Source organism: Ruditapes philippinarum, unplaced genomic scaffold, assembly GCF_026571515.1.
Source record: "Ruditapes philippinarum isolate M1 unplaced genomic scaffold, ASM2657151v2 ctg786_1_1_1_1, whole genome shotgun sequence".
Lineage (NCBI taxonomy): Eukaryota > Metazoa > Mollusca > Bivalvia > Venerida > Veneridae > Ruditapes > Ruditapes philippinarum.
In genome coordinates, this window is record NW_026858762.1 from 76,732 (window position 1) to 90,763 (window position 14,032).

Here is a 14,032-nt window from a genome sequence, read left to right on the forward strand (position 1 = left end):
CAAACATATTTAATTTAAGGTGATAATTGACATGTTACATGTAATGAATGACTGATTTTGCAGTACTTATCACCATATTTATACTATGTGACTAAGACAGTAAGGGCTTTATTAAACATTTATTTGGTAAGTTATGTGTATTTGAAGTGCCATTTGCAATGTTTTTGTTCAGTTGAAAATATTTTACATTTACAAAAAAATCAAATTTTTATTGAAAATCAGGATGAATGTGGAAGCATGCTGCTTTAAGAACACTAAAAATGTTTACATTTCAAGGAATAATTTACATGTTATTTGCAATTTTGCAGTACATGTATTTATCACCATTATTCTTCTGTATGACTAACATAGTTAGGGCTATTTTTGCATTTTTTAGCTCACCTGTCACAAAGTGACAGGGTGAGCTTTTGTGATCGCTTTTCGTCCGTCCGTAAACTTTTGCTTTAAATGACATCTCCTCATAAACCACTGAGCCAATTTCATCCAAACTTCACAGGAATGTTCCTTTGGTGGTCACCTTTAAAAATTGTTCAAAGAATTTAATTCCATGCAGAACTCTGGTTGCCATGGCAACCAAAAGAAAAAAACTTTAAATATCTTCTTTTAAAAAACCATAAGAGCTAGAGCTTAGATATTTGGCATGAAACATCTTCTAGTGAGTGTCTACCAAGTATGTTCAAATAAAAGCCCTGGGGTCAAAATTGGCCCTGCCCCTGGGGGTCATTGATTTTCCCTATATGCATATAGTAAAAACTTAAAAAATCTTCTTTTAAAGAACCGTAAGAGCTAGAGCTTAGATATTTGGCATGAAACATCTTCTAGCGAGTGTCTACCAAGTTTGTTCAAATAAAAGCCCTGGGGTCAAAATTGGCCCTGCCCCTGGGGGTCATTGATTTTCCCTATATGCATATAGTAAAAACTTAAAAAATCTTCTTTTAAAGAACCGTAAGAGCTAGAGCTTAGATATTTGGCATGAAACATCTTCTAGTGAATGTCTACCAAGTTTGTTCAAATAAAAGCCCTGGGGTCAAAATTGGCCCCGACCCAGGGGGTCATTGATTTTCCCTATATGCATATAGTAAAAACTTAAAAAATCTTCTTTTAAAGAACCCAAAGAGCTAGAGCTAAGATATTAAGCATGAAACATCTTCTAGTAAATGTCTACCAAGTTTGTTCAAATTAAAGCCCTGGGGTCAAAATTGGCCCCGCCCCGGGGGTCATTGATTTTCCCTATATGCATATAGTAAGAACTTAAAAAATCTTCTTTTAAAGAACCGTAAGAGCTAGAGCTTAGATATTTGGCATGAAACATCTTCTAGTGAATGTCTACCAAGTTTGTTCAAATAAAAGCCCTGGGGTCAAAATTGACCCCGCCCCAGGGGGTCATAGATTTTCCCTATATGCATATAGTAAAACTTAAAAAAATTTCTTTTAAAGAACCCAAAGAGCTAGAGCTTAAGATATTAAGCATGAAAACATCTTCTAGTGAGTGTCTACCAAGTTTGTTCAAATTAAAGCCCTGGGGTCAAAATTGGCCCCGCCCCCGGGGTCATTGATTTTCCCCATATGCATATGGTAAAAACTTAAAAAATCTTCTTTTAAAGAACCATAAGAGCTAGAGCTTAGATATTTGGCATGAAACATCTTCTAGTGAAATGTCTACCAAGTTTTTTCAAATAAAAGCCCTGGGGTCAAAATTGACCCTGCCCAGGGGGTCATAGATTTTCCCTATATGCATATAGTAAAAAACTTGAAAAATCTTCTTTTAAAGAACTCAAAGAGCTAGAAGCTAAGATATTTAGCATGAAACATGTTCTAATGGGGTGTCTACCAATATGTTCAAATAAAAGCCCCGGGGGTCAAAACTGGCCCCGCCCAGGGGGGGGTCATTGATTTTCCTTATATGTGTATAGCAAAAACTTAAAAATCTTCTTTGGGAAAAAACCCAAATAGCTAGAGTTTAGATACTTAAGCATAGAAACATCTTAAGTAATATCTACAAAAGTTTGTTTAAAATAAAACGCCGGGGGTCAAAACTGGCTCTGCCCCCAGGGTCGACATTGTTTTTTAACTCTATATGTGTTATAGTAAAACTTTTAAAAATCTTCTTTTAAAAAAAAGCCAATGAGCTAGAACTTAGATGCTTAGCATGAAACATCTTCTTATGGGTGTCTACCAAGTCTGTTCAAATAAACAAATAAAAGCCCTTGGGTATAAATTGGTCCGGGGGTGGGGGCCTATATACAGGTGAGCGACCTCAGGGCCATCATGGCCCTCTTGTTTATTTGATAATTTACATGGATTGATAGATCCTTACTCTTACCTTTTATTTGAATAAGAATAGATTTAACGTTAACAAATATTTTGTGAAGGTGACATTCTTATTGTAATCCACTAATCTGAAAATAAGAATAAGACAGCATTGAAAGTGTCCTTTGCAATGTGTTATTTACTTTCTTTGTTAACTGACAAGAATAACACATTTTAATACTTTTTCAAAATTTACATGAAATGAGCATGAATGTGGAGTCATGCTGCTATAAGGGAAGCTCTAGTCTTATTCTTATAATCATCATAATTTTCTGTTCCAGTATTATTATTTTTTTGCTGCATCATATTTATATATTTGATATTATCTGAATTTTTAATGAACATGTAACACTGCAAGTCAAGTTAGGTGATAGTCAAAGTTATTTGTCTCATTTACTGAGATGTGCTACAAACGTCTGTTTATATAACCACGTGTCACTAGCAACTACCTCCTAGTTGTTGTAATACAGTTCTATTCATCATACATCATAATTGATTTGTTTTTAAACATAAACCTATTTAAACCGGAAGTACTTAGCCTGTACCACCAGGATGTAGCCAGGGCATCCCTGCACTTCCGTACAATTTGGGCATTATACTGATGGTAGCTGGTTATTTTTATTTTGATGATATAATTCCATGAATTTTAAACTTGTTGCATGAAGGAACAACATTTTTGTGTTGTACATTCTACTTGTAAAATCAGATTATAATAAATACATTACAGAACAATCGTTTTTATTTGTTATAGTTGTATATATATAGCTACGTATGAAGTATTTTCATAGCTCACGCTGACATTATAAGTAAGTTGAATATGAAAGCAACCAGTTTATACTACGTGTTATGCACTATGAACCCTCCGTGATGACGTTGAAAAGCTAACTTAGTTCAAACGCCAGTAATCTATTTACGGTGTTACATACAACACTATCTTGTATAGTTTATTATCCTGTTTAATTAGTCTGAAGTTAAATATGTAATAAAATAAATATTGACAGACTGGTAACTTTCAAAATGACTCATGGTTGTGTTTATCATGACATTTTAATAACTGTTTCATCATTAATTTTGCATCGAAGTAAGTAAGTAACAGAATCGGATTGTACTATAACTCTCTAAATTATACTTTAACATATTTTAACTATTTCACTCAACACATGTTTTGATGGTATCAATTTTAAAGCTGCGTGCCTCCAGATGAGCCGAAATATTTCAAGAAAATTAAATTTTAGAAAAATGTGCTAAAATTTAAGAAAAGTAAAAATGTTCCAAGATCCAAGCAATGATTTACATGTTATGTGCAATTTAGGGCTGATTTTGCGGTATTTATCACCATATTTCTACTGCGTTACTAACGCAGTAAGGGCTAATTTTGGTAATTTATGTGAATTGCAAGAGCTGATTGTAATGAGTAAATTATTTTCTTAGTTCACTTCACAATATTTTACTTTTAAATGCATTTTTAATATTTTCATGAAAATTAGCATGGATCTGGAGGCATGCTGCTTTAAATACTATACTGATATTCCAATATAGAAAATAATTTATGGCCAATTAAAAGAAAAAGATGTTGACATAGGAACTTCTTAGCTTTTTAGTTTTGTATTTAGTTTGTATGAATATACAGTCCGCACGATAAGCTCAATATTGAGAGGGGCGCATTTGTAAACCAGGGCGCGCTGATGAGGCGAAATTTCTGAGCTTTCTGGATTACTGACTCTAGCACAATTAGTTTTAAGGAATGAATACCACTTTAGCCTGTGCTAGAAGGCGTGAGGGATGTTGCATGTATTCATTATCCCTCATGAACAGATTTAATCAAACAAACAGTCTACAATATCCATTTTCATTGCTTTTGAAGGGTCACCCACTTTTCCAGAATTTTTCTTTAACTTTAAATGGTCCCGCTAAAATACGAAATGGACCACTCTCTAAATGACTCAAGTATGACGTTAATGAAAGTTGAATGAAACTTGTAACTTAGAAGCTATCTTCTTACCAAACTAGTAGCGGTCAATAAAATTGGTAACTGACAACATTAGATTTATATATCCGACTATATTACGGGTAACACACATACTAAACAGCGGCTCTTACACATTTTGATGATCTGTTTAAAGGAGAGCACCACTTCCGTTATAGAGCCCTCGGATAAAACAAAGCTGATACAAGGTAAATACAGTTCTAAAAATAATCGATTCAAAAGAGCATGCTTGTCAAATTGTAATACATGTATATTAAACCTAAACTAAATTTGAATGGATTAAATAAAATAGACGTAAAAAAATAATGTTGATGAAATATTATGATCATTTTAATTTAATATTTAAATATTAAATAATAAAACTATCTGAGAAATTGAGAAATGCTGCAATAAGTCGATAAATAAGATTTTAGTACCATTTGCTATATTCAATCTTAGGGATTTTTTACGAATTTCTCAAGCTATATTTATACTCTGCACTCAATAAAACTCTGTAATTTATCTGTTTACACTCAAATATTTACCGTTAACAGATTTGAACTTAAACAATATCAAAATAGAAGACGATAAAATGTGAATAAGGAAGGACAATATTTAATAATTGTTAATAAAAATTGTAAATTAAAATGCAATGCTTAAAATAGCAGAAAAAATGAAACAACAATAAGATCATCGTAAACATGAAACAATAGTGCATAATTTGTATTATAAATGTATCATTACATATAAACATATTTTCAAATAAAACAAAACACAGACAAAGTGAAATCCTCAATTCTTTACTATAACTTAGTATTTGTGCTTAGAATCACTTCATGTAAACACACTCAAACTCTACCTCGTTTAGTAAATATCACGTAATATTAATTGATTGTCAAGCCATACAAATATGATATCAAATTAATAATTGATAAATAAAACAGTTATTAATATCAATTACTTAACGCGCTTAGTATTATTAGCGTTCCTATAAAAACGTCATAATCTTTTTACGGTTAACGTAAGTAAGTGGGAACGATTTTTTCAAACGTTAATGTAACATGAACTGTTTGGTCTGATTGATTAAACGAAATGAATTAAATGTACTAAACATTAAAAAATATTATCTCTTTATGAGTGTATATCTACTGTTCTATTTTTAACGTTTTTTTCCTGATTGTATAATTCAATTTTATGTTGATTGTTGATTTTTTTGTAAGTGGTCATTTGCTGAATAACTACAAATCTTGTATTTCAATTTATCATGCATTTTTATATGCCTATATCTAGATTTACATCGTGCACGGCCGCTATTATAATATATTGGTATTGAGTCTAGTTTTTCATTCTGTTTGTTATTTTTGAGATCATCTAGATTCCATGGCATTGTTTCTCAAAACAGAATGAAGATTCTTATTTCGTGATGCCGGATCAGCTTTTATTTTCATAATCAGGAGAGCAAATCATCTTGAAACTGGGTTTGTTTTTAATCTAAGGATATAAACGGTTCTACTCGCATAAATAACACGGAAGCCAGTATGATGTATTACTACACGGGATGTTAACTGGCAGTCAGTATGTTCAGACTTTAATCTTAGTTTTTGTGCACTTCATTCGCTAGGGTCACATTGCACTGGCATATTTTTGTTTTGACTTTTATGGGAAAGTGGCGCTTTATTTTTTTTTCGTATGTCTACTAAGATTGTACGTAGAATTAACCGAGATCAGATTGTCTACACTTCAGTGATAACCATAGAACAAATATTATATAGTTAGTGATTTTGCTCTTGTCTACATATTGATGTAGAGTGTCCACTGGCTGATACCAACTTCATGTTTGTAGAAGTGACAAGTTTTGTTATATGAAGTAAAGCTGGACTTTGAAATAATGTCAGAACATTTTGAGGAATTTCAGTTTCCAAATGCTTACACTGGACAATGTTTTGAGAACAATTTCCTACTTTCTGATAACGATTTTACAGACTTGAACCATACACCTATAGGTATTGGTAACCCGGGTCCGTTCCGTATGCCAAAGCGGCGTGGAAGACCTGTCGCGAATAATGCAGCTCGTGAGAGATCGCGTGTTAAAACTCTGAGATCAGCTTTTCTAGAACTTCAAAGGACATTACCAGCAGTGCCGCCGGATACGAAATTATCAAAATTAGATGTTCTAGTGTTAGCCACTACTTACATTGCCCACTTGATGAGCGCACTACAAGAAGATGGCGATGTATCTCAAATATTTGCTGCAAACGGCTGTATGCACCCTGTTAAGGTTAATATTAATATTTTTGCTTTTTCTTTTTGAATTTCTTAAAAAAAAACTATCATTTAATTAACCTGAAGATCTTGCTCAATATAGGAATAATCAGATAGTGGGAACCCTAGATTTTCGAAAAAAAAATTTACTCTAAATTATAAATGAGATATTCTAGCAAGAAACGAAAAATAATTTTGTATTGAAACAATATATAGTTGGATGTAATGAATGTAATGAATGATTAAATTATTTGTCGATTAGATTTATTTTGATTATCTATAGCGCTTTATCGGGTATGAAGTAACTTGAAGTAGCAAACTCGCGTGTAATGATAAAAATCAGAAAAGGGGTTTGATTGAGTCTGCTCTTCATGGGAGACCATATAAAGTACAACATCTCTCACGGTCCCTAGCACCGGGTTAAGCAGCTTTCAATCTTCATTCTTTCAATCTGCAGTCTGTCGCTTGAATCAGATTTTTTTTGTAATAAAATATACGTTAATAATTTATGTTTGTAATAAAAGAGGATTTTTTATGACATGTTATAAAATTCTATTATGATTTAATACGAAATTATTTGCAAACATCTTTTTTTTCTTTAAATTTTAGTAATATATTTGATTTTATTTTAAATCATTTTCTACTCCGTGTGCTTTTCCTTGGGCTAAACCCCATCTCAATTTTATTATTAATTTAATGCATACTTTCTTCTATACCAATTCACTTATAAATTAATACATTTTTTTGTTTTATTTTAAATCAATTTCTACTTCAGGCTAAACTTTTCTTATTATTATTACTATTAATGCACACTTTCTTTTTACACTATTTTTTAAAGTAAAACTAATGCAAATGCTATTACAGAAATGGCCAATGAGGACCCGCCTGTATGCTGGAATTTTAAGCAGCACAGTTCCCGCGCTACAAGAACCGGAACAAGAATTTAGATCACCGGAAACACGCAACTCGGCACCATGGACGCTTAATTCGTGCAGATAATTATCTCGCTATTCTATCTTTAAGGCAAACACCTTCACATTTTATATGTAAATATTTTAAATGACCTGTTCTGGTCATTGTGCAGAACATTTTATTGAAAATGTATGATCTGTTAAAATAATTTACAAATTGGTAGAAACATTATTTAATGGTACGTTATATATATAAATTGTCGAATATGTACGATACAAAAATACTAAAAAAACTCAGTCACATTTTTTTGCTATTATACATGTTGTTTTTTAAAATGTTTTTATGGTAGACAATTTATAATTCATTTTCATCTGTCGCGGATTTGAATTGTCAATTCATTTCTTTTTTTTAAATTTTTGTAGCTAAAATCTATATCTTAACACTGTCGTTATTTTTCAACAACTTAACCGCTACAGATATGCAGTTATATGTAATTTTAATTCTCCCTGTATCAGGAGTTAAAAAGCCACGTAAAATGATTGTTGTAAATAATTAGATGTGACGGTAAGGTCATCAGTGAACACAGAAAGTGGCGGGACAAGTTATTATATTTTAATTAATTGTCTCTCTGTGTTGACGATGTAATCAAGTAAAACACGTCAACTCTAACGATTCTTTCGTGGTCGACGAACATAAACTAATGTGAATATCAAAAGTTTGTAAAAAGCAGAATCATTTTTTAATAATTTTAGAGAAACGCTAAAAAACTGATGAGTTGAAAACATTATGATGACTTGTCTAAAACCTGGTGTATTTGTTTCCATATACATCGATTGAATAGTTAATCGTCAGAAGTAATTTCTATAAGTATGTTTTATCAGAAATATACATTACATTATATTAATGTATCTCCACATTATTGACGTTTGAAACTTACTTTTGTACATTTAAATACTTAATTTATTTATACTTATTATAATTATTTTATTATGCTTATCTATTTTTCTATTATTTTTGTTTAATTTCTCATTCGATTTATCTATATTTACATATAAAACATTTGTTAAAATCATTTCCTGAAAAAGTACTTAAAACTGAAATTGATAAGAATTTGATATCACACAACTTCATTCAAATATACGGAGCCCCTAAGGTGACATTTTCCACACTTTTTTCCCCGGAAGTTAATTCGTTTTTACGAAATAATAATTCGTAATTACGAAATAATAATTCGTTTTTACGAAATATTAATTCGTAAATACGAAATATTAATTCGTTTTTACGAAATATTAATTCGTTTTTACGAATTATTATTTCGTAATTACGAAATATTATTTCGTTATAACGAAATATTAATTCGTAATTACGAAATATTAATTCGCTTTTTTCGAAATATTAATTCGTTTTTACGAAATATTATTTCGTAATTACGAAATATTATTTCGTAATTACGAAATATTAATTCGTAAAAACGAAATATTATTTCGTAATTACGAAATAATAATTCGTAAATACGAAAAAATATTTCGTAAAAACGAATTAAATTTTTTCTAACGTTTCAAAGAGTTTTGGTAATAGTTATAAATAAGGCCTCAAAACTAAGTTCCTGACTTAATATAAGGCATGTACACGCAATATAAATAGTGATTTTTGTTCTTCCCAAGTTTTTTTAACTTTACACTATTGTACATAAATTAAAATAATCGCATGTCAATAGCGTTGAGGCACAGCCGTGATAGTACACGCGCTAGGAAAATTTAGTTAAAATGGGGGTCCTGTGCTTCAAATCCAAACACGAACATTTCTAATAATACATTGTGAGGAAATATTCATTTTAAATTGATTAGATTAGTGAAAGTATGGAAGTCTGAAAGTCTCGTCCCATTAGTTTTACTAATGTATATGATAAAAGAACGGAATAATATAGCATGTTTCTGCTTTAAAGATACATGTCGTAAAAGATTTCTCAAACATTAACACATTGCTGATAGGAACATGTATTTGACAATGGGGAAACAAAAGACCATTTTGGATAGAGAATGACTTCTCACTCAAAAGCCCTGATCACTTAAATATAATAACTTGAAAACCATTCGGCTTATAATCGCAAAGTTGATCAAGGCATGTAAATGACCCATTTGTGATATTAATAGGTTCTTTATCTAGGTCAAAATGACCTTAAATAAGATTTCGTAAAAAGGAATTAATATTTCGTTATTACGAAATAACATTTCGTTTTTACGAATTAATATTTCGTAATAACGAAATAACATTTCGTAATTACGAAATAACATTTCGTAAAAACGAATTAATATTTCGTAAATACGAATTGATATTTCGTAATTACGAAATAACATTTCGTTTTTACGAATTAATATTTCGTAATTACGAAATAACATTTCGTAAAAACGAATTAATATTTCGTAAAAACGAATTAATATTTCGTAATTACGAATTAATATTTCGTAAAAACGAATTAAATGCCGGGGGAAAAGTGTCGAGAATGTCACCTTAGGGGCTCCGTACAAATACAATGTAGTATAAACTTATTTTTGACTAACCTCCGGTAATGTTGTTAGAACTTTTGGTCCGACCCTTGTGTATGTACACTTGATTATGTTTGTAAAATTGTATATTGTGTGTATATTTATACAATAAAATATCATTTTACCAAAATATGTAAACTAAAAAAAGTGGTTTACTTTGATATAAAAATGTAAAAATTATCAAAACCTGCTATGATATATAGTTCGTATGAACACTGGCAGCAGGGCACGTGAGAATGACTTGCACGTAAAACAATACTCTAGCCTGTAATAATTGATGAGACAGTTAAATATTGCTGTTACATTAAAAAGGGGAAAAATAGATAAAAATTGTTGAAAGTTTTATCTAGAAATAGCATCTTTTGTCAGAATAAACAATTGATTTTTGTATTGTAAATTGAGTAACGTAGATTGAATAAATGCTGTCAAATAATTTGTTGTTTTCTTTCTTTCTTGTCTCCTTGACTTCGAAATTCATGTTTTAACAATACAGTGCATGTATTGTACACGCCGTCGATATGATATGTATTGTTTGACTGTGAATACATTGATATGATCACTAGATAAAACAATGATATATATGACAGATTCTTTAGGTTTTTGTCAGACTTTACTTGAAAACAAAGATTATTGCTTCTAGATTTTAGAGAACATGTATCAGACCAAATTATGTCGTAAACGCTATGTGATATTATTGTAACTTCAGATAGTAACTCCGACTTACGATGTACCGTTGGCGAAACAGCTAAATTGATTATTATTTGATTGATTGTCTTCAAGCTAACTACCTGAATTGTCCACAAATTAAAGAACACTCTTATACGTTCACAAAATTGGCCAAATACTTGATACTTACTCTATCAGGTATGAACGATCGCTTGTAAAATATACCGTTTTTAATGAGATGAACGTTGTTGATTTTTTTTTTAAATTCCTTTCTAACCTTACACTATCTTTACCCTCTGAAGGTGATAAGCCTTTGACAACAATATGGCGGTAGGCCCGTCTAAAACGCCTTGCAGCCTTACAAGGCATTAGAAAGTTGGCAGTCTTAATTTTCATAAACACCAAAGTAAATAAAAGAGACAAGTCCATTAAAGAAATACAGGAGATTAAATGTTATAGAATAACAATCGGGTTTCATTGAAGTCTAAGATCAAGTATATTCTAATTTGTAATTTCCTTTTACAGCTCGCTGATCATTATGTTACATTTTGAAACAATTCTAAAATTAGTAATGTCAAGACAGTAAAACCGATACTATTATTATACTTTATTTCCCATTTTCATAGATTTTAAACAGAATAGAGAAATTACATACCATCGCATTCATTACATGTTTTACGATAATTAAAACATCAAATAAAGGGTATGGTTTAAACATATAAGCACATAAATTTAGGATATACATCATAATATATAGATATTTGCATTAATAAATATTATTATTACCTGATACCTTATATAAATGTTATTTGGTATTTTTAACCGTTTTCTGAAATTCTAAAAACGTCAACGTTCGCGAACTGTTGACCGGTCAATAGTTTCAACTGTCTCCCGCGCGTGCTCTGACGTCATTGAAGTCATAGAGGATTCCCACTTGAAACGTCCAACGATCTTGATCATAAAACAGACGTGACGTGACATAGTTAAAGTATTAAGTTTAATTATTAACATATGTGCAAAACTATTTTCTTGTTCCTTTTTTCTTCTGCAAGTTCTGTTAAAACACTATTTGATCAGGTAATAAAACAGTTATTTTATATGTGATTTGGGAACAGTCAAACAGTTGTCCCTCGGTGTCGGGGATAGTGTTTTTGGAACTGTTGCCCTCGGCCTACGGCCTTTGGCAACAGTTCAAAACACTACCCCCTCCACCTCGGGCCAACATTTTGACTGTTCCAAAATCACATATAAAATAACTGTATAAGATACACATGTGTCTATGTTGTGACAAAAATACTGTGATATTTTTTTACATTTATCGTATATAGTCTATTATTCATTTAACTTTAGCACTTTTACGAAACGAAAACAAAAATATTATACTTTATAATTGGATAAGCATCTTTAATACTAAACTGATTATATTCTTGTTGTTTTACATAACAAAATCTGTTGAAATAAATTTCAGTAAGTTTCTCTGACAGTGAAACTTGTTGCCTACTAGAAGTTTTATAAGTAAAACACAGGAATAAAAAGGGGTGGTACTTGTTTGGGTTTATTGTGCATGTGTTTCCATCATAGCGTCAAGTTTTGATATTATAATATTAATTATCGTTTAATATAAAAACATTTTCTTCTGTTGAAACGAAGGTATTTTATACTTTAAACAACAAAATTTGACATTACTTTGTAATTCCTATGTAAATATTTTGTTTGACATTTAAAAGATAGTTATAGTTTAAAACAAATAAATCATCGTTCTGCTAAGAAAGCAAATGAATGTTATTTCCGCCCAGCATGATTTTTAGATGACCACGATGACAGACACAAATCCTACTGTCTATAATTCTACTATATCTGCGTCTTTAGACATATCGCCTTTTGTTGTTACAATGTTTAGTTTGGATCAGTTTCCCTCGTTACATGTTACATTAAAAAAAATAACATATGAATATTTACCTATCATTATAAACATACACAGGCATGTGTTACACATATACTGAAGTATTAATTAAAAGTCTTGTAATTCATATTTGAATTACTTTTAGACTATGTATCGTTATTTCAAGATAAATTAACGTCAAACGTAGCAAATAATCACAGTCACACAGATGTTAAAACCACGTAAAATAATGATGTATAAATTGAAGAGATATCGTAAAAAATAACCGTTTTAAATAAACAAACAAACAAACAGTTGCATCGTATTTGAATTTAAAAAAAACAACAATAACATAATATCATTGAAATATCATTTTTAACTTGGTATGGTTAGCTACATACTAAGATTAATCATATTTATCAACAAGGATAACTAAAACACCAAACCGTTCTGTGTGTTTAAATTGTTGATCTATCTGTGAATTGACATTTATACCAGTTTCGTGTATTGATAAATCAGTAGGGTTAACCGCTAAATGTAAGTTAAATGGACATTTATAGGAATATTTAGTACATTTCTAATTGATATTTTATTGACGTCCAATGGCGGTTTTATGTTTACAATTTTTTAAGGGATTGATTGATTGTGATATGACAGGCATTAGATAAATATTGACGTCCTTTAGTGAAATGGACATTAATATAATGATAAACAAAATCGACATTAGTCAAGAAGTTCAATCAACGCTGAGAAAAGTCTCTCTTACATTTAATATAAAGTTTACCCAAATAGTACATGCATTACTTCTATGTTAAAGTAAAGAGATGTGGTTCAATTTTCAAGTGGGATTCCAAAATTTAGATGTGGCCCCAACATTCCAAAATGTTATGTGTTTAGGAAAGTTACATAATAAAATTAGGCAACAGAGACAAAATATGCACGTGACACCAATAGAGGGTCACTGTTTTTAAGCTGGTCGTGCATACATTAACAAGGCCCCTAGTGTATGACTTCAACTACCTGGAATCACGTGATCTGATGCGCGTTTAAAACTTAATCACACTTTTATGAAGTTGAAAGTCCTCCACTTAGTAATCATTTATACTTACCTAAACTACACTCGGAGCTGGAGTTAAAGAACAAACATAATACTTGTAACACGTTATGCACATTTATGTACTGGGATATAAGTTGGTTGATGATGATAGCACGAGCTGCAGGTAACATGATGAATAAATGACTAATGCACAGCATTTACTATAATATCCTTGGAATTTGATACTTACTGTAGGTATATCATACTCATTATCTTCAAAATAAAATAAATCATAGAGACGGGTATTGAACAAAAAACATACACATATGATTGAAAGTTGAAGTTTACCTTACTATGATGATTTTCTACAATGAAACGGAATTTTTGTATCATTTAGTGCAAATTTAGAAATAAAAACTTGGAATATGCCCATCAGTGTATCATTTATTGCA

General features: G+C 30.8%; 1 protein-coding gene across 1 annotated transcript; it reads left to right on the forward strand.

The window, feature by feature from the left end:
- Window positions 1-5,600: 5,600 nt before the first annotated feature.
- On the forward strand, window positions 5,601-8,582 carry LOC132754178 (transcription factor 24-like). The gene is made up of 2 exons (XM_060744773.1): window positions 5,601-6,554; window positions 7,403-8,582. The coding sequence occupies exons 1-2, from the start codon at window positions 6,165-6,167 to the stop codon at window positions 7,535-7,537; spliced, it is 525 nt and encodes a 174-aa protein (XP_060600756.1). The 5' UTR covers window positions 5,601-6,164; the 3' UTR covers window positions 7,538-8,582.
- Window positions 8,583-14,032: the final 5,450 nt, after the last annotated feature.

Excerpts from the sequence above, each read along its gene's own strand:
- LOC132754178 (XM_060744773.1), top strand. The coding sequence starts at position 6,165 with ATGTCAGAACATTTTGAGGAATTTCAGTTTCCAAATGCTTACACTGGA. Across the intron at positions 6,555-7,402 it reads GCTGTATGCACCCTGTTAAG|AAATGGCCAATGAGGACCCG; the intron begins GTTAATATTAAT and ends ATGCTATTACAG.